Source organism: Lissotriton helveticus, chromosome 1_1, assembly GCF_964261635.1.
Source record: "Lissotriton helveticus chromosome 1_1, aLisHel1.1, whole genome shotgun sequence".
Classification (NCBI taxonomy): Eukaryota; Metazoa; Chordata; class Amphibia; order Caudata; family Salamandridae; genus Lissotriton; species Lissotriton helveticus.
Window position 1 is genome coordinate 349,270,122 of NC_136057.1, and position 20,475 is coordinate 349,290,596.

The following is a 20,475-nucleotide window of genomic DNA, read 5'->3' on the forward strand; positions in this document are numbered from 1 at the left end:
GCATAGGGCATTGAAATGTTTTTTTTTATTTACAACAGAAGTACTGGACAGTGTTCAATAAATATCTTAATAGAGACAGTGACAAATGAAAAGCATGGTCTTTGTCATCAAGCAATTCTATTCCCAGTTCTCCCAAAACAGAATCCATGAAAATCTTCTAATTTCAAAAGATGTCAGTTCCTATTGGGTGCTGGGAATGCACTTTTGTTTCAGGGTATTTTAAATTTACGTCTCCGCAACAAAATATGTGATTTATATAAATATCAGAATCTAATACAAAATAAAATGCACACAAAGTTTGCCTTTTTATGCACACCATCCCTCACTGCACCCCTATCTGTTAGTGATTCCAATTGTCAGATCCGAATTTTCCTTTGTGGTTTATCGATCTGTGTGTTATGAATGCGTACAGTTTGCAACTTTCGTTCCTACTGTATTTCAAATGCAGTGTGTTCTCTTAGCAGATTTGACACTGTGGTGCAATGGAGAAGTAGTGCATAATGTATTCTTCATCTTAGTGGAAATCAGATTTACAGTGCAGAAATGTTTATGATCTGCCCTTGAAAGATCAGCCATCATTTCAAACCCCACCTCTAGAAGTCGTAGGAGTCTGACACCAGGGTTGGAGAGAAATCTCTGCTTAGGTGGATGGGTGTAAAATCGGCAGGGGAATGTGGCAGGGCCCACCTGCTCTGCAATCCTGCCGCAAATTATTAAGGTGTGCTAAATGGAGTAGACCGGTAAATTGTTTGAGGTATAGCTTGCTTATTAAGCAACATGATATCGCAGAGTTTTCCCTCACAATGCTCTCCCCACCAGGGGCTGATATCCCCAAACCGGTCCCAGGATGCTGGTTTCCGGTCCAGAGATGACACAGCTTGGCAATTCGGGCTGGACTTTTCCCATGAGGAGCAGGGTCAAGACTGAGTTGCATATGGCGGCTCTAAACTGGGGTGCCATGGTGAGCAAAGAACAATGGATTTAACCTAGTTCTCTTGACTAGGAGTGAATGTTTGATTTGTTCCGTCCATCATTTGTTTGACTTTTGCTTTCTCAACATGAGTGGTCAATATTTACCCATATCTTATCAAATTTAGATCACTAGTTGATAATCCTTCATTTTGTTCCTACACAATAGGTGCATAGGGCTGCCTATAAACATTCAGGAAGACTTACCTACGTGATAAGTACTTATCTGGTCAATGATCGAATGATTATTTAAATGCAGGATTTCTGACTACAAAATATGTTTTTTCAAACAATCATTCAACTATGTGGAACTGCATTGAAAGCCAAATTTAGGGCCACTACAAGGGCAGGCTCCTTGATATCCTGTTCATTTGGCAAAAAAGATCTGGGACATTACAGAGATACATTGCACTAACTAATTACAATTAATTTATCGTCAAATCAACTTCTCAGGTTCTAATATCTGGGAAAAGGTTACATAAAAACCATATCTTTCTCATAAACAATCTCATACGGACCAGTGAGAGATGGTCCAAGAATAGCCTCAGAATATCAACAATAACAAAAAAAGGAAAGGATTTACTTTGAACTCACTGATCTTTGGTTACATATATTAAAACAGAGTTACAGCAGTACATAAGGAAGCCTACCAGAAAACCCCTATTTGCCTTAAAATTCTCCTGGCACATCCTTAGCAGAGATAATTACATTTGGCTTCCTTTCTTACTATTAAATCCCAAGAAATAATTAATCACACACTGACAGGGAATTTTCTTTCATAGCACCTAGGTTTTGGATTTTTAGGATTCTTCTAAATGCTTTTAAATGTTGAAAACATGATTTTTTTTTTTTATCAATTAATTGTCTTTTCTTGCATTCATATTCAGTGAACAACACTGCGATGTGCAAGTCTGATAGACACAAGACATTTAGGTGCAACAGTGCTACACTGATTCAATTAGCATAACATTACAAACAAAGCAGGATATCATTCCCAAACCATAAGTCTCCGAAATCAATAGGTTTCTGGTATTCCCCTATGGGTTTCACAGTGGTTTCCACCACAAACTGGAAGTAGGTTGAAAGCACAAAAATTAGGGAAAATGGGCTACCTCTTTGAAAATTGACAACTGTTGATTCAGCTCGTTTTCCTGAAAGCCAGAAAGCTGGTGACTTAAGCATCACAAACCTCTCGATGATAACATTTTTAGGGGGGGAAACCAGACCCTTGTTTGCAGAACAGTCCTCCATGCCCCCCACCCCCCAAAATAACATTTTGCCTATTGTCGTAGTCCCACAAACTACCCAAAATAGCCAGAAATGGGCTTAGCATTCTAGGGAGAAAGGCGGATACGAGCCGTGTACGGATAAAAAAATGTCAAAAAATACATAAAGGGGGGGGGGGGGAATATCGCCTACTTCAGACTAAATCACATTAAAGCAAAGATTCAAAAGATACTCAACTTAATTTTCTCAAGCCACTTTACTTCAGATAGTGAACACAGTGATAAGATACAGGAAAGCTACAACATGTCTCCCAGCACACACACACACACACACACTGAAGCTTAGGGTCACTGACTGCACATCTCTACAAACCAAATCAGACTAGTTTGCGATGGAAACGGAATACATACTTGGAAAGACATCCCTGACAAAAAAAAAATAGGTTTGCTTTTTTAAACACCAACACGATCAGCATGAAAAAAAAAAACAGAAGCAGCTCGGATTTATTAAGGAATTTAGCAAAAGGAGAGGAAAAAATGAAATATGGTTCTGATTAGTAAAGCTTCAATGCTATTGAGATGGTTCCTAATGTAATATAAAAAAAATCTCCACCCATATCGCAGTTGATCACATTTCTCCATAAAGCAACTAGGAAAGGTACAAAGTGTACCATATCCAGACATCTTGTGTTTTTGCTCATATCAAACAATGGCAGTCTGTTCTGGTGACTGCATCGCTCAAGACTATTACAACGTTCTAGTCAAAGCCTGCGGATCTTCGAAGCAGCAGAACAAATGGAGTCCAACCATGAGCTCAGTTAAGCGGCACAATTTCCTCCTCCACCAGTCGTAAGATTGGAGTATAAAAATATTATTCCAACAGTGGTAGCATGATCCTTTCAGTCTGCTAGATCAAGCAGCACCTGCTCAAAGACCATGTTAAGTACAGAAATTGCATACTCGCTAATGTTTACACTGCTTCCACAGGAATTAGCACTCACAAGGAAGAAAAAAGTGTATTAGAGACACTTCTAGACGTCCTATTACTTCATCGCCTCGAGCAGACACAAAGGTACTGGGTCTCCCCAATGTGGTGATGCCTTTAAAGGCACACTTCAATATGGTCTAGATCGCTCAGTAATTTCCGGAGACTTAGTCCCACTGCCACCCATCTCAGAGAAGTACGTAGTTAACCCAATGTCCGTTTTCTAGCAGCAAAGCTTTAATAGGTATATTTGGATAATCTTCAATTTAAATCTTGTATACAGATATTAAGTGCAGTTCGCATTCTATGATCAGCCAGCACTCAAACAATGGAATGGTACAATGGAAATCATCTGCAGATACTCAATTAAAGATGACCCTTTAGAAAGCACACTGCCCCTAAAGGCAGAACTAGCAACTGAGGTCTTCTGACATTATAAATTTAAAATTCTAATGACGGTCATACAAATGGTGATCAATTGTTTCCTTTATAGGTTTTGTACCCAAAAAATACCCCAGCATATTTGTGAGTAGAAAACACACCCCGTGCCATGCTACCTACTCTCGCACTCCACTCAGAGGTCTCAGAAGTGCATCGCTGGATCAGTTTGATTCATCTCCTTATTCATTGTCTCTCTTGGTGAGCTTTCATGTCCTGCCCACACCGTCAAGGCTCAGTATTGACCTAATCTTTTCTCCCTCTAACTCACATTCCTCAGTGGCATTACCTCCTCTTTTGACTTTTATAAACCTCCAAATCAACAAAAAAAAAAAAAAAAAACTTGCTCTTTTGCATCATTCAGACTCCCACCTGCAAATCAGAACCTCACACTATCTCAGGCAACGGGTAAGCTTTAAATCTCCGACAAAGTCCAAGACTGATATTTTGTTGCACATCTCTATGCTTACTGTCTACCCAATTAAGGAACCTAGGCCTGGAAACTGACCTCAGCATGAAATTAGTTATCCCTCCTCCGCTCCAGTGCCAATTCTAACTGGCTACAGCTCCCAAACACCCTTAAAATTCACCAATATGGTCATGCTACTAAAGCTATAACGGCAAGCAATCTGGATTACTACAGCAGACTCATTTCTGGTCTCCCACAGGAGCTCCACTCCCCCTTAGATATATTGATCAACTTCCCACTCACAAGTCAGCTTGCTGCCTGCCAGCCCTACTGTACTTATTCAACACACCTCACAAGGCTAACTCTCAAGTTGTTGCCTGATGTCTATTATCATGAACACAGTGATCAGACGACCGCAGCCACCTACCTGCCCATCAATGCCCCTGTTTTCAACGGAGTATCAGATCCTTAGACCTATGGATACCATCCACTGAAATGGGCTCCCTCGTGACACGCGCAAACTTCTCTTCTTATGATTTAATTGGTCAGTAAAAGTCACTCGGTCTCAAAAAACTGCGCAGTTGGCCACCTCAGACCCCCAACACCCAGAATGAGATCTCTCACACATCTTCCAGACAGCCCTGCAATATAATGTAAACACAATCTATTGTATTATGGTATTGTACAGTCACTGATCTGTTCCAATACTCAACAAGCAACACAACTTTAAGTTGCCCCTTCAACTCACAAGCTTTTCTTTAACACCTTGGAAGGAACTATGTGCGGCTTTTGTGTTTTAAATGCTTCATTCTAAATGAAGACAAGTTACAGGCCACAATGACATCACTTTGTGGCTATTTCCAGATTGAAGGGGTTTTTTTTGTTTACCAAATGCAACTGCTTTCTTAATTTCGTAAACTGAATAAAAATAATAGCAAGAAGTTGCCGCTTTTCTGCAAGACGCTTTTGGGAAATATTTAAAGGTGCGAGAACCTGTACGAAGATGAGACTTACCTAATCAATATAGAAGCCTATACTATGTGTGAGGTCGAACAACCAATTGATTTGAATATTTGCAATTTTAGAATCTTGCTGCTCATTCCATTTCGGAATGGTTCTATTACTACATTATAGGTGCATAAAAAGTGATGCTCTTATCAAAGAAGACAACTTCTCTCTCAGATCACTTAAAATGTCCATATTAACTTCAAACATAACTAGCCGAATCACAGTGAACGCGATAGAATGATTTGAGAGTTTACTCAAATTATTATTATTTTTTACAGTTATACATACTGGTTACACAATGAGATTTTTTTAGACAAACCAGCAAATTAAAATCCTACTGGCTGGCACTCTGTTAGAACAGTTTGTTTAACCATTGTAATACAAATATTTAACAATCATACTATACAACAGAACAACAATAAAAGAATTGTAAAGTGTCAGGTTGGACGCAGAAACCAATACAGGACCTCCGTAAGATAAGAAACGGTTGCTCATAAAAGCAGCAACTCCAGGAAAGGGGACTTAAAACATGTCAAAATAAACGTGTTCCATCAGTCAGATAAATTGTCATCAAACGAGGAACGCTCACATTAAAAGCCTCTCATCAGCTTTCCAGCACCACCTTCACCAGCATTATATTAGGAGCCTACTGTGCTCAAATGCTTTACACCCTAAAAGTGTTGATTTCCAACAGGCCATTGAAACCTCATAGGCCAGTATGTTCTGCGCTATCTTCCAATTTGCAAACATACTATATAAAGTACTTGAAGAGAGAAGACCAAGAAACACAGTTCAACTGTGCAAAGCAAAGTATGGCTATTATACTGTAAATTAAAACAAACATCTGGGAAACCTCAGATGTCCAACATAGGTTTGATGCAAAGTACCAAAAAAATAAGCTACAATTCCCATATCAATGGACCAGAGCTTCACACTCCTGGTCAGCTGGAGCATGCAATATGTTACATTCTGGCACTACATTTATACAGTTTTTAGATCCCGCCTAATGCAGTGCATGGGCTATCTTCCATTAGATAGTTATCTGACAGGGGGCTCAGAGGTCACCCATTGCTTACAATTGGATGGCTTCGTTTTCATTTATTTTTAGGTCTCGTCTAGGCAGTGCTTCGAGACATACTGTGGTCAGAATATGGGCTTGAAGCCCCTCTCATCTTTTCTATTGGCTCCTCTTACTGTCCTTGGTAAATACCGGCATTTCATTGGGGAAATAGCTTACTAGTCCCTTCTTTTCAAATTTTGTAACCTCCCAAATGGACCGCCCTGATTACATAGGCTCTTACGCTGCATGTTATTTATTACACTGGTGAGCACTATTTTTTAGCTGTCCTGGAGCAGCGCTCGTGCTCAGCTAATGGCTGCCTTTCCTTTCTTGAGTGAGCTCACCTTGAAGCTTCAAAGTGGGTCGATCTTCTGCTTTATTGCTCCCCCCTCCTGGGTCACATTAGAAGCCCTCTCCCGACAAAATGCTGTCACGCACAGTGAAGCCAGCAAATAGACCGAGAAGAGAGAGACAGAATTTTTATAAACACAAAAGGTCATGGTTAAAGCCAGACCTAATTAGGGACCCAATTATTAAATAAAGCTTCGCAAGTGCGCCCATGGTATATGTCCATCGTTAAGTGCAGATAATACGGCTTTCATGAATTCACAATAATTTATAGGAGTAGGCCAAGAAATCGTACTCCTCAAAACTATTTGTCAACTGTATGTTTGCACGTTCGCTTTCTCTCCAACCACTTTTTTCCCAACCCTGGAACAGGTTTTACGACTGTCATTGTTCAGGGTAAATTATCAACCTTTCTCTTTGTAGGAAAAGATTAGAGAAGAGTTGGTGAAAACTCTTAAAACAAGCAAGTTAGTAGGTTTGCACAGACTCAAAATGGCATTCCAACCCTGGAACAGGGCTCGACAAATCCACTCGACCGCTCGCATATGCGAGGTCAATTTTATGAGGTGGAGCTATTTTTAGGTCCTACTCGCCCTTTCTGGCGAGTAGGAAAACATACTAACTTTTGTCCTCTGTCTTTTAAAACTGAGCAAATGTGACAAGATAACAAGATGCCTTTAAATCTTGTTGTCTTGTCACATTTGCTCCGCTTTCAGAGACGGTTATCAAGTAGGTTACTGTTAGGTCGAGATTTTACAAGGTACTAGACCTGCAGGACTAGTACCATTTTTCAGATTTTTCGAGCCCTGTGGAACTATTGGTAACCATACCTTCAGCCCCAGTTTATAGATCTGCAGAAACGCGGCAACATAAGATAATTGCTGGTATTCAAATCCTACTATATGAGCCCTGGCATCCAGTGAGGTTATATTAGTGCTCTTTTATAATGAGATTGCTGCCATAATCTGTCGCCACATTACATGGCACTAAAGGGACAAGTGGATTTTGTTACAGGACAAGTAGACTTATGAAGCAACTTGCCCAATGGACTAGTAGATATTTGATTAAATTCCACATCCCTGTGACTGCCCCGGCCTTTCCACCTAATATCCGTTGTCCACGTGGTTGGCTCGTACCTTCCACCCTCCACTGCTTGTATGGTTGCCCTCATCCCTTCTTGCTTGTTTGCTCCATTCAATCAAGTCTTATTCTTTCTCCCTGCAAATGAAATTGAAGTGCTATGACACAACCAGAGCTATTGCCCTTACAACAAAATAACACATTAGCCAGGTCATAGCACTTTTTTTGTTTTAGCCCTGCTATGCAGCAGCTGGGCTGCTATACAGCATGGCTACAAAACAGTGTCAAAATCAATAGCTCTCATAGGCAAGACCTATTGGCTTTGCCAATGCCTGTTCTCGTTGAAAACAGAGAAAAAAAAAAAGATCATGTAGTAAAGTAGAAACTACACTAGGCACTAATGAGCCAGTGTCAGGCTTCTCCCATGTGAAGAATACGAGAAGACCTTGAGATGTTGCAGTAAACTAGGGTAAAACGACTTACTTCGCTTATTTCTTCAGTTCTCCCTACGCTGTAGCAGCTTCAGAACAAGGGTATACTTACTAGAACAGCTTGGAGAAGTGTGCAATGTACAACAATATCAAATTGGCAGTGTGTTTAAAATGTGTATATGTGCAATAATGCTAAAGCTTCAGTGTGATTAAGACAAGTATAAAAATGAAAACGCGCATTTTGTAATACAAACAGAAAGGCATATGAAATATCAAGACCTCAAAATCATCATACTACTAATGGTGCAATGCTCCACACTAGAAAAGAAAAAAAGGAAATCCATCTAAGTTTTTAGAGAAGCCATAGTAGTTTCACACCATATGGTTTCTTCAAAGGGTTTTGAAACAAATCCAATCCAAATTGCATGTTTGTTTATGATAAAGCTGTGGGCATGACAACTTTTATTGATCCAGGACCTATATTAAACTAACTGGCACCTGCTTCTTTAAGCGCCATAAATTATTTTCTGCTGGACAATAAACCAGTGCTTTCTTAAAGTTGAACCACCATATGAACTGGCAGCAAAAGAAAAGCTTAACGAATCTGTGGGTGTGGAACAGGAGTGTAAGTGAAATCGAGCAAAAAAAAGAAACAAGAGAAAACAAGCATTGAAAATGCAACAGGTTTCGCCTTTGATTAAGTTAGCCATTTACTTTGCTATACAATACTATTAGCAAAGCAAATGGCTTTAACTTAATCAAAGGCCAGACTTATTGCATTTTCAATGCTTGTTTGTACACGTTGCAGAGCAGCATGGGCTGCTGTGAAACATGGCTTAAAGGGAACAAAAAGCTATGACTAGATCAGTGCTAGGCGTGTCATTTTTTTTTGTTTTGCTTTAAGCAATGTTGTACAGCACCTGGAGCTGCTGTGTTGCATGTAAAAAAATATTGACAAAGCCAATAGATTTCACATAGGTGAAAATATTGGCTTTGCCAATGCTTCTCTTTCATATTAGAAATAACAATGGTTCAGCAGCCCACTATGAAGTGCCAATAGGGTGCCCTTTTCTCAAAAACTACTGTTCTTAGGCAGACGTGTTAAGTGCAGGTGTCAGTAACGAAAGATGAGAAGTGGCTCCACACAAAGAAGAATGATACATAAAAGATTACCGAAATTTACAAACACCTAGAGGTGCATGGAGAGTATTCGGGATCCCTGGGCAGAGTGCATATTGCTTGTTGATCGCTTGTTTTCACAGGCTTCTAGAGCAGAGAGTCCGTGGGAAATCCTGTTTTTGTTAAAGTATAGAAATGAAGTACCCTGAGATAGTGCCCAACAGAATTCCACCATTGCAAGATGACAGGCAGCAACAGACGATGATGAGGAGCGGCAAGTGTAACCAGGGCAGGTGAAACCAGCTCTAAACAAAAGTAAGTGGGTGGGAAGCCTCACCATCGTACAAAACAGTTAGAACCAGTTTCCACTTCGGGGTCCTGAAAAACGGAAGTGCAGGCAACCATAAAGGCAGCCTGCAAAAGAATCACTATTTTGTTTACTCAGTGAATGCAGTGTGCCTAAAAGACATCACAATTTGCTGTGAAAAACGCACACACAACAGACATTTACTATATACCTGTGTCCCATACATGGAGTTAGTCAAGACACTAGTAGTAGGGCATGGCTTGAGCCCGAGCAAGATCGCGGCTTAATCCGATTGTTCCGCTCCTGCGCCTGCATTTTTAAGGAAATTAAGTGCAATTCTCATATCGGACACCCAATGGCCACCCACTGAAGTAAGCTAAACACATAGGGCTGACATGCAATGTTTCAAACCGTAGATGGATGGTCAGATTGGATTTTCCTGCCTAGCACCCCAGTACAGGGAAAGCAAAATGGCGGAACGTCCCACAGTCGTATACAGTAATAAACAGAGGTAGGAGGCTTATGGCGCTGAGACCAACCGGTAAACCCAGTAAAAGCATTAACTCGCCCAAACAATTGCATATGCACGCGGCCTAGAAGCTCTGATGTAAGTGCTCACAGCTGCACACAACAGCAGCTGCAGTATCGCGTGGAGCTCTCCGAGCCCTAACATCGATATCTTGGAGCGCGCACCCCCCCCCATCTGTCACTTATCGTTCATCAGCAGTCAGCGGCTAGGTCACTTGGTGTGGGGGAGGTGCTGCGTGACTGGTGCACTGATGCATGCTGCATCCTACACCTGCATACCAATTTCAGAGGGCTCCCTGCAGGAGCGAGCCCTACACGAGGAGGGCAGGAAGGTGGATGCATCCATCTTGCCGTCCTGTGGAATGCCCCAAGGCCTGATACAGTGAGCAGTAAAAGTGTCACTTACACGAGGAAAAATAAGATTTTGGCCACATCCAGCCTGGCATCCCGCGGCCTGCCCGACTGGATGCTCAGAATCACAACGGCCAGACACTGAGCAGAGTAAAAGGGAAAGAAAATAGCATAAGTAAGCAGGAGGCAGTGTGCACACTTCCACAATAACGCTGCCAATGCCATTGCTGCACATGAAGGTCCGATTCCACTCGGAGAACAAGCACGGTCCGCCGATTTCTCGTCTTTATGGAGCCATGCGTTTGAAACACATGGCCCCATTAAGATAAGAAAGGTTTCACGGCAGAAGAAAGGCAGATGAGGCCGTCCAAGTGGGCCGCCTGTAAAAGAGAAAAGTCCACGTCACAATAAGAAATGGCTGGCCACCGTTTAGCATAAATGGTGACACCGGCCAATGGGAAAGAGGGGCGGAGCTTAAAGCCCTTTACTGTAAGCCCTCTAAATCATCAAATCTCGCCAGAGACACAGCGCAGCCCACGCCGCCCGAGACCTACAAATGGTGGTGTTAGCACAGTAAACAAGCATTTCCAATGGCAACGGGTCAGGCTTTTAAATGAAAGTGCCTCTTCGGTCACTAATGGGCTTAGATTAAGCACTCCGGTCACCATATGTGCAATGGCACTCTCATCCGTGCACTTATGAATCAATTTATCCAACCACAATAAAACAAACTCCACAACATATGCAAGATAATTTAAATAAAACTAAAAAGAAAAACATGTCGCCTAAACATGGCATTTGTATGACTGCAATAACAATTAAAAAATAAACAGAGCAACACATGGCCATCTTGCAATGGCACTGCATATACTGTATTATTAGTATGAAGTTTTAGCATGGCCTAAACATTTGAAACCAAGTGGTTGGCCATCTTGGAATGGTAAAACAATGATACACTATGGCTAACACCATTCTGTGATAGTCTCTTGATTTAGAGGCAAAGATTGCGCTGTACATCATCCTGGAAAGTAGCAGAGAGTAAATGATACAAAAGGGGGCAAACCCAAATCCCCTATACTTATGTATATATATTTCCTGTTGTCTTTTTTTTATAAACAAGATCCTGGCAAACAACTAAGAATTTCAGGCCTTCTGAAGATGTAGCAAAAATACTCATCCTCTAGGGTTTATCAAAAGGATCAATCGGCACTAAAATCAATGTCTGCAAATGTAATCAGACATTTCACGCATCAAGTACATAACTGCAGGCTGTAAATTCACAATTAAAACCCTCTTGGCTTTAAGATAGGCATTTAATAAAAAGTAAAAATCGCCCCTACTGCCTTTGGCGAAACATTTCATAATAAACAGATTATACATATGGAATTTGGATTATTTCCAATGAGCAAATCAGGTCTAAAGTCTCTGTCACCATAAGTTAGGCACGGCTATTGTATTGAGCAAGCAACTTTCCCACAAGGCAACCATACACCAATAAAAATGTGAATGTTTCTATGCTTTCACATACAAGCTAGGAGGGGTGGTAAGAAACACAGCGAAGAGGTATTATTGGAGAGATGAAGTCGCACACAAAGGAGAAAGCTAGAACACACATGCACTCATGAAACGCTGGATGAAAAGGAAAAAAGCTGTTCCCTAAAAGTGATCAGTGGAAGGGCACAAATCATCCAATCAAAAGGACTGTAAAGAGTCTAATCTGCAGGGGAGACACAAAGAGGATGGCAGCAAGCCAATGAGAGGGACAATAAACTCAACCAATGAGTGGGCTCTAAAATAACGTCTTTCGCAACATGTCTGGTAGACTCTACCCAAAAAAGGAAGTGAGTCCTTCCATCCTCAGTGAATCTTGATGCCCGCTTGCTCACCCAAGAACCAAACAATATACACACAAAAATGACCAGGTACATAAAATTAAGAGCACCTTCATTTGAAAAAAGGAGAACAACGACATGTAAATAAATACAACCAGATTTTCTGAAAGTTTGCCATTATGCTGGCTATCCCATGTCATTACTCCGAGATGCAAAGCCCCAAAAAATCTCCAATATTCTTGCTCTCAAAAGTGAGACTATGCCTTCCTGGGCATGGCAAAAACAGTAAAGCAAATAAAATTAATAAAAAGCAATACCATCTGTGCAACCTTATAACGTCTGAAGAAAATTAAGATATTTTAGGTGTCTACAGTTTCGGTTTTGACCATCTTAGCCGTTACTCAAGATGACTGGCCCAGATAATTAATTCCACATAGATATTAACATTTGTTCAACCTTTCTAAGGCTACAGAGGTTCACACCCTACTTCAGGAGTACTAGCGGAAACCTCACCCACCTAAACATCACGATCATCGGTGTCAAACTGGTCACCTAAACACTTAAGACACCCTTCAGCTTCTTTCCTTTCATCTACCGCAACCAGTACCCTCACCCACAAGCAGAACCTTGAAATTAGTCTTTTTTCACTTTTTAGGTCTCGGCCTGGCGAAAAGCAGCGCATCCGCTGCTCTGCCATGCAGAGGACCTTTTGGAATCGATACGATTCCAGCGTGCACGCGGGGAGACAAACAAGACAAAAGATGTGCACTGGGGTATTGGCCCCTTTACAGGCAGCGTGATACTTTGTGGACTTTTTTTTCCTCGCCGCCAGTAAAGGCAGTCTCCGCGTGCACATCTTCAGTCCGCCCTGTAAAAAAGATCAAGTCCCATGACGGGCCGCGCTTGTTTTCATGGCAGGATGCGACATTAATCAACCGTGCGAGTGACTGGAGAATACGGACGCACTTGGTAAAGTAAGTATTTGGGAAAAGTGTGTATGTTTTCAAAAACGGACGCACTTGGTGAAGTAAGTATTTGGGAAAAGTTTGTATGTTTTCAAAAAATGTGGTTGTTGCGCATAATTATGTGTGATGGGGAAGGTACGCGTTTTTTGGTGGACACAGTGTGGTGATGGTATTCTACCTAAATGTGGGGTATCCGATTGGATTGAAACTGGGAATCTGTCACCGATGCCTAAAGTGGTCAGGTTAAGTGTCTATATAAATAACATGTTAATTTGTGACCTCCCAATAGCCTGCAGAAAACTTCTTGAGCGTAACACAAATGTTTAAAACTCTCCGCTTTGTAGAAGGTAAACTGCTCTCTCCAACCCCTCTTACACAGACCAGATTCAAGATCCAGAAGCAGTTACTCAAATGAAGCTGCATGCAAAGTGGTCTGTGCACTGGTGGGACTGCTTTGGATCATGCCTCACCATCTTACAGTAAAAAAAAAAAAAACGAAATCCTTAACATATAAAAATATAAAGCAGAAAGTACCCTGGCTCCAAATTGCACCAACGGCTCTGAGTAACTGATCAGCAAAACTTTCCTGTGCGTAGGCCGAACTTACTTAAGAACTTCGATAAAATCCTACTCAAGAGAATTAAAGCTTTGAAACCAGCCATGGCACTTTACAGATTTTGAGCGCCAGGACTCCTGTACCTAAAACTAAACCTAAACCCAACCCTTCGTCCTTAGATATATTGAAAGCATGTAATTCATGGTTATATTAGCCATGGACGTGCCACCCTTCTCCTTTAGGTGGCATGTCTATGCCCGACTTGAAGTGACCTTTCAGCTCCTGCCTTACCCCGTACCCTTTTAGATGAGGAGACTATCCCTGCTCCACTCAGTTTGCACAGATGTGTTTGAGGTTTTTCTTTGTGCTCAAACCATATAAGTACTACGATGATGAGCGACAGGGGAGGAGATGCGTGTTTCCTGGGCAATGGGAGGGAATGCTGTGTGATGCACATGCAACTAATGCAATGATTGTTTTGCACACACACATTTTCAAAGTTAAGTGTTCAACTTAAGAAGAAGAAAACAAGAGAGATTAGGAAAGAAACCAGAAGTATTAGAAAGAAATATGATCAGAACAGACAAAGGCACCTTGAAAAATTGAAAAGAGAATATAAAAAGTTACTTGCAAATGCAAAAAGAACGTATCAAGATAAATGCTGGGAAAATGTATTGGAATCTATTGAATCGAAGAATTTAAGGCAGTTCTGGAAACTGGTAAAAGCAGCAGCAGAATACCCTGTTGGGGCAATGAATTGTGTGGTAGAAGAGGCAGTATGGGAGAAGTATTTGAAGGAAATGTACAGCCCACGGAGAGATATAGTAGAAGTGCTAGAGCCATGGCAAGGGTCAATAGAAGATCTAAAATCAGACTTTACAGAATTGAATGTAAAAAATACAATAGCTAACTTAAAGCTAACACGAGCCGCTGGCCCAGACAATCTTCCAGCAATAATAATAAAATCAGAGATGAAGTGGTGGGCGAATTTCTTATCTCAGATGTTCCTGGTAATCCTAGATGGAGGGAAAATACCTAAGAATTGGAAGGGGCAGTAATAAGGCCAGTACACAAAAAAAGGGGACGTGAATGCACCACAAAGTTATAGGTTAATTAACCTGCTAGATATAGGGGAAAAGGTTTTCAAAAATAATCTTGAATAGATTAAAGAACTGGGTAGAGGAGTTCGCAATTGTACCAGCTGAACAGGGGTGCTTTAACGAAGTCCACTCCAAGGTTAACCATTGCTTTGCCCTATGGGCAGCGGCACGTAAGTCAATGGAACAAAATGGTAAGCTGTGCTGACTTTCGAGCCGCATTCAACTCAGTTGATCGGAACTGCCTCTGGGAAACCCTAGAAAATAAAAAGATCCCCGCACGATTGCTGAGGATAATAAAAGAGTTACACAGTGGCAACTGGGCCCAAGTATTCAGAAACACAGAGGGGTCATTGACTCCAAAAATAGCAACCGAGAACGGCCTCAGACAGGGCTGTGTGTTATCTCCCCTGCTCTTTGCTATATTTTTGGCTGACTTACCGGCAACCCTAGAGGTTGAAAGAAGTGCAAGCCCGAGAATGGATGGAAAGAAAATTTCCTGCCTGCTGTACGCAGATGATTTGGTGATTTTAGACCAGACCGAAATTGGCCTTCTAAGGAAATTAAATGTTTTTAGAGAATACTGTAATGCGAAATTTTTAACTGTAAATGTGGAAAAAACTAAAATTTTATGTGTCTTAAAAAAAAAAAAAGAGAGACTAGTTTTAACTGGTTGTTAGATCTGAAATTGTGAATGAATACAGTTATCTGGGGGTGTGGTTCGACAGGACGTTAAAGTGGCATACTGACCTAGAAGCTCAGAAAGCTAAGGCCTTCACATCGATCTGTGGACTGAAGAAATGTAATCGAGATTATGGAGATATGTCACACAGACCGCTGTTAAAGGCCTTTAGCGCAATGATTCCCCTACAAATACTATATGGAGCAAAGGTCCTTTACCTTAGTGGAAAACAAGTTTGGGATTCAGAGGAAGGAAAGTGTCTGAAAACACTGCTGACATTACCACCCTCATCGATGATACAAGCAATAAGAACTGAGATAGGTGCAACCCCCTGGAGCATACAGGCACAAATTATTCTAATTAGATTTTGGAAACATCTGGGTATAGAGACAGGCCAGGAGGTGTCACAATGGTGTAGGAAAGAGATCATATTAAGTAGCCTAAAATGGGCTAAAGAGATAAGGAAGAAAATATCAGAGGCCTGTGAAAATATAAAGGTGAAAATCTCCCATGACTCCCTGCAGGTAGAATTCTCTAAGAGTGAGCTCACGAAACACGGACAAGAAGAGCAGATATGGTATATCTAGGGAAGAAAAAGAAAAAAAAGAAAAATCTGTGCAACAAATGAGGGATTCATGGCACTTTTAAGTACAGGGATCTCGAGGAGGAAGGATTCTGCATTCCTCAGCCCCGATGACCAGGAGAGATTTTCAATTTCTCAAGCCAGATAGTCAGACATGGGGTTGTTAATGCTTTGTATGTGATGCAGGCTCTCTCTCTACTGGCTCCAGTTTCACACATACCGACCCGGAAGCTGTACGTTGCTGGAGGCAGGGAGGCCGTCAATCCGTTTGGGGACGATTAATTATATATACAAAAAAATTGTCCAGACACAGTGTGGCTATATGAACATTTCTAAGTGCAATTATCAGCACCACTAGAAGATAAAAACCACAGATCCGGACACGACACATCATGATATGACTGTGATGTACGAGCCCAGATCTTATTAAAATACAGTGGTCATCTCACTTACAGCATATACATTGCTTTTGACTGTTATCTAACAGGTTGTTTTATTTTACCCACATTGGGATCTGCAAAAACGCAAATCATAAAGCGGACTTGTTGTTCTCTAGACCAAAACTTGATTACTAGTCTCCATAGACTAGAGAAAATCGTCCTAAACAAGGTATCACATCACTAAAGCACCGAAACGCCGCGTCGACCGTTTGGTTTTTTTCTGTATATGAAAGTACATGTTTTTTGTTTTTTTTTTAAATGAGGGGGCTAATACCTCTTTTTTATAATAACATTTGATGTTTTTAAGTAAAGTAATTTCTGCCTTGTTGTTACATAGTGCAGTGCTCTGACGTACTTTGAATTGTGTTTTGGCTTTGATGCATATTATGCTTTGAATTAATAACCACATAGGTGGTAATAGTGATATTGTATATTTGTAAAAAGTCCAGTTTCACACATACATCCTCGGGGCAGGTTATCTTCATGACAGTCCAAAACAATACTACACTTTCCCCTTCCTAAAATGTTCTCCCCACTCATATCTGTCAACTATCCTATTTTGTTGACCCAAGAACATCGCATGCAGCGTACCGTAGCCAAAGGGTCATTCCTCAGCCCCACCCTGCTCAACATCTACATGACCCCATCGCAGACATCATCAGATCACACGGACTAAACATAATCTACGCTGACGACACTCAACTTCTGCAACGCCATGACTAAGGTAGCCTAACGGATGAGAGAGAGAGCTGCCTCAAACTAAACTCCAACAAGATAGAAGTACTGATCGTCTGGATTAACTGCTATGCATGGGACCGCAGCTAGTGGCCAGCAGAACTCGGACCAACACCCGGCTCTCACAGACCATGCATGAAACCTCTGCATCATCATCAACAGCCAACTGACCATGAAACAACAAGTCAACTCAGACACGTAATCCTGCTTCCACTCTCTCCGCCGGATCTTCTGATGGATCTCAACCAACAACAGAATGACCATCATGTAAACCCTTGTCACCAGCCGCCTTGACTAAGGCAAGGCACTTTACACTGGCATTTCAATCCAGCTCCTCAAAAGACTCTAGACCATACAGAACACTGCGGCTAGACTCATCCTGAACCTTCCCAAACGGACCAACATCACCCCTCACCTCAGAAACATCCACTGGTTACCCATCCAGAAAAGATGCCAGCTCAAGATACTCACGCTTGCATATAAAGCTCTACACAACCATGGACCAATCTACATCAACTACGGTTCTATCTCCGCACAAGACACCTCACTCTCCCACACACCTGCATCCATCGCAGCAGGGAGGGGGCGCTACTTCTCCTTCGCCACCAAGACCTGGAACAACCTGCCCCTTCCCTTGCAATCTTAAGAAAGAAACTCAAGACCTAGTTCTTCGATGGAGACACAGCAACACCAGCCTCCAGATACCCTTATGGGCAACAGCGCTGCGCTATACAAATGATGATAATTGATTATTCTCTGTAGGTTTCTTCACTACTCTCCTCCTGACGTATCCAAGGATGCCACTATTACAGCCTCAATTCCCATACTACATTACACACACTGCTCCCAATTTACAATTCCACAACAGCTACCATACAATCATTTAGTGACATCACAAAGTTTAGACTACTGAACGTGCATTTGCCACCAATGCACTCATTCCAATGCATGTCAAAAGCAGTGCAATCCTTCGATGCTATATTGCCCCTGCTGAATCCTTAATACACGTGCACATGTAGCCTCCTAACAAATACCACTGTTCTATAATTAACTTAACTGAGTCCAGCCTAAAGTATACACCAAGGGACACTCATTATTTCGATGCTGTGTTATCGGGCAACCACTTCTCAAGCACAATATTGACCCATGTGTTCTGCTCAAAATTGCATCATGGTACTGTAAGTCTGAAAACTCTTTCCCCGCAGTACCCATGCCTGAGGCCAAACCATTTCCATGGCAGTATATCAACTCACTTCATCTACCTAGAAGTGCTGTCCTTAATACCATGCCGCTCTGGTGCCACCATCACCTGTGCTTCCACTGCGTGCTACTCTTTTGAGTGGCACCCATCTAGCCTTTTCACTCCTTACCACCGCTGTATATATTTTAAATCTATTTACAAGTTTCAATATAGCACAAACCAAGCATCTAGGGCGTTGGAGCGCTGTATAACAGCATGATACCAAGACTCTAAACTGGTTTTGTTGTTCTCCTTATTCGCAAAAATGTAATGTTAGGGGAGAACGACAAAAAAAATCTACAAACGTTACATTGTAATGCCGGTTACAAACTCCCTCCCAAAAAGGGAAACTGGTATTAAAAAGCGACTATAACAAAATCTGGTGCCAATACACAAGAAACCCCCTAAAATCCTGGGCATAATAAGAGCTTCCTTCTCTATACCAAAAGAAGCACCAAAGTCCCCCCCACCCCGTTACCACTGCCGGACTACCCTACCAGCAGCAAAAATACACCCTGTGTGCCATTCAACAGTATTTCGAGACCACATCTGTACATTCATTTCAGGTCGGTCGGGTAACAGAATGCACACAAGCCACCAAACGTGTGACTCACGATGCCTGCTCAACAGGTCCACTGCTGCACCAGGCAGTTCCCTCACCTCACACCACCCCCCAAAGATCAGTGCTTCTGTCCCCATCCCTCGTTTTTCCTGCATGGCTCTTTATTCCCTACACACTGAACGTACCTTCCCCTACCCACTTCCTTCACAGCGTCCCTCTACACAAGGTTCACTGGGGTACCGTCTCCAACACAGTGAGAGCCCCTGCACTTAGCTGACGCTGGCCTCCTGGCTCAACAGACTCAATGATTCACGTACAAAGCCTCCTGGTCACCCATCAAATGCACCCATTCCCCAACAGTGCTCCACCCTAACTAGCAAGCACATCTGCCCCACAGGCTCCGAGTCTGCAGCCCCATGCCCTGGGCCCCTCACCTCGTAGCAGGCAGCAGAGGTTGCACACCAGCAGGCTCCTCAGCAAGGCGCCCATGGCTCCCCGCGTTCTCTAGCGGCCCCGTGACATGGCCACAGTGCTCCGAACGCTCTAGGCGCTGCTCTCCCAGCAAAGAGCGGGTCCGGTGGTGGTGGTGGTTGTTGTTGTTGGGGCCCGGTCCCGCTGCCTGTTCTCCTCCATGGCGCTGGTGGTGGATCCGCCGCTCTGGCTCCGCCTCCCCCTCCTGCAGGGCCGACCGTGCGCACGGACACCAGGGGACTCAGGACCTCCGTATCCCTGCGCAGCGCTCAAACAGCCAGCTCGCTCGCCTGCTACCCCGGTCCAGAAATCATCGCAAAAATTGAGAAATTATCCTCCGTATCAGTGCTTAACAAAAACCGAATTTGAAGGGGAATATCTTGCTGGTTGCCCGGAATTCCCAGGAACTACTTTTCACTGCCAGTCGCCTTAGTCTTTTAGCGGCGTCGGCACTACTTCCCAGCGGCCTTCCGGTGCCTCACTGCCCGGCGGAGCCAGCTGCTCGAGGGAGGTGGATGGCTGGCTGGCGAGGGTTGCTCCTGGCAGGTGATGGGTTCTGGGCGACCCCCTCTCTTTCAACTCTATATTTGTGTCATAGACAGTGCTTTAAGTGGGATGAAAAAACTGGTGGTCTCTCAAAGGGGCGTGGTCGCCCTAATTAAGGGCGTGGTCTAAAACACCTAGGTTAAAAATCTGTGCTTAGCATAATGTGACGCCCCGCTGGTATTTTATTGCTTCTGTCATTGGGTCCATATTTTTAATACAAGTAGTAACATTATACAGACAACAAGCCAGGACTGTTGGCGTTGTCAGTGGTTGTTAGTTGCATAAGATAAATAAGCAACAACTATGGATTCGTTGTATTCAGTTCTGAAATGATGAGACTGTGAAAGTATTATAACGAGCCTCTTTAAAGTGACATCAAAGGCTGTAAAGGACGGTACTGCTGCAGAGTTAAGATTTTTCACCCTGATGGCGAGGGCAAAAAAACGGAGAGCCCTATAGAGAACCGTTTCAACGCTTGCTTTTTCACGCGACAGCCCTAGAAAGGCG

General features: G+C 42.5%; 1 protein-coding gene across 1 annotated transcript in view; it reads right to left on the minus strand.

Annotated features, from left to right (window-relative positions):
• LRP6 (LDL receptor related protein 6) overlaps positions 1-19,649 on the minus strand; it is a 1,212,873-nt gene extending 1,193,224 nt beyond the window's left edge. The window contains exon 1 of the mRNA XM_078673499.1: positions 19,386-19,649. Coding sequence (XP_078529625.1) covers positions 19,386-19,440 — 55 coding nt within the window. The 5' untranslated portion in view covers positions 19,441-19,649. The remainder of the gene's footprint in view (positions 1-19,385) is intronic.
• Positions 19,650-20,475: the final 826 nt, after the last annotated feature.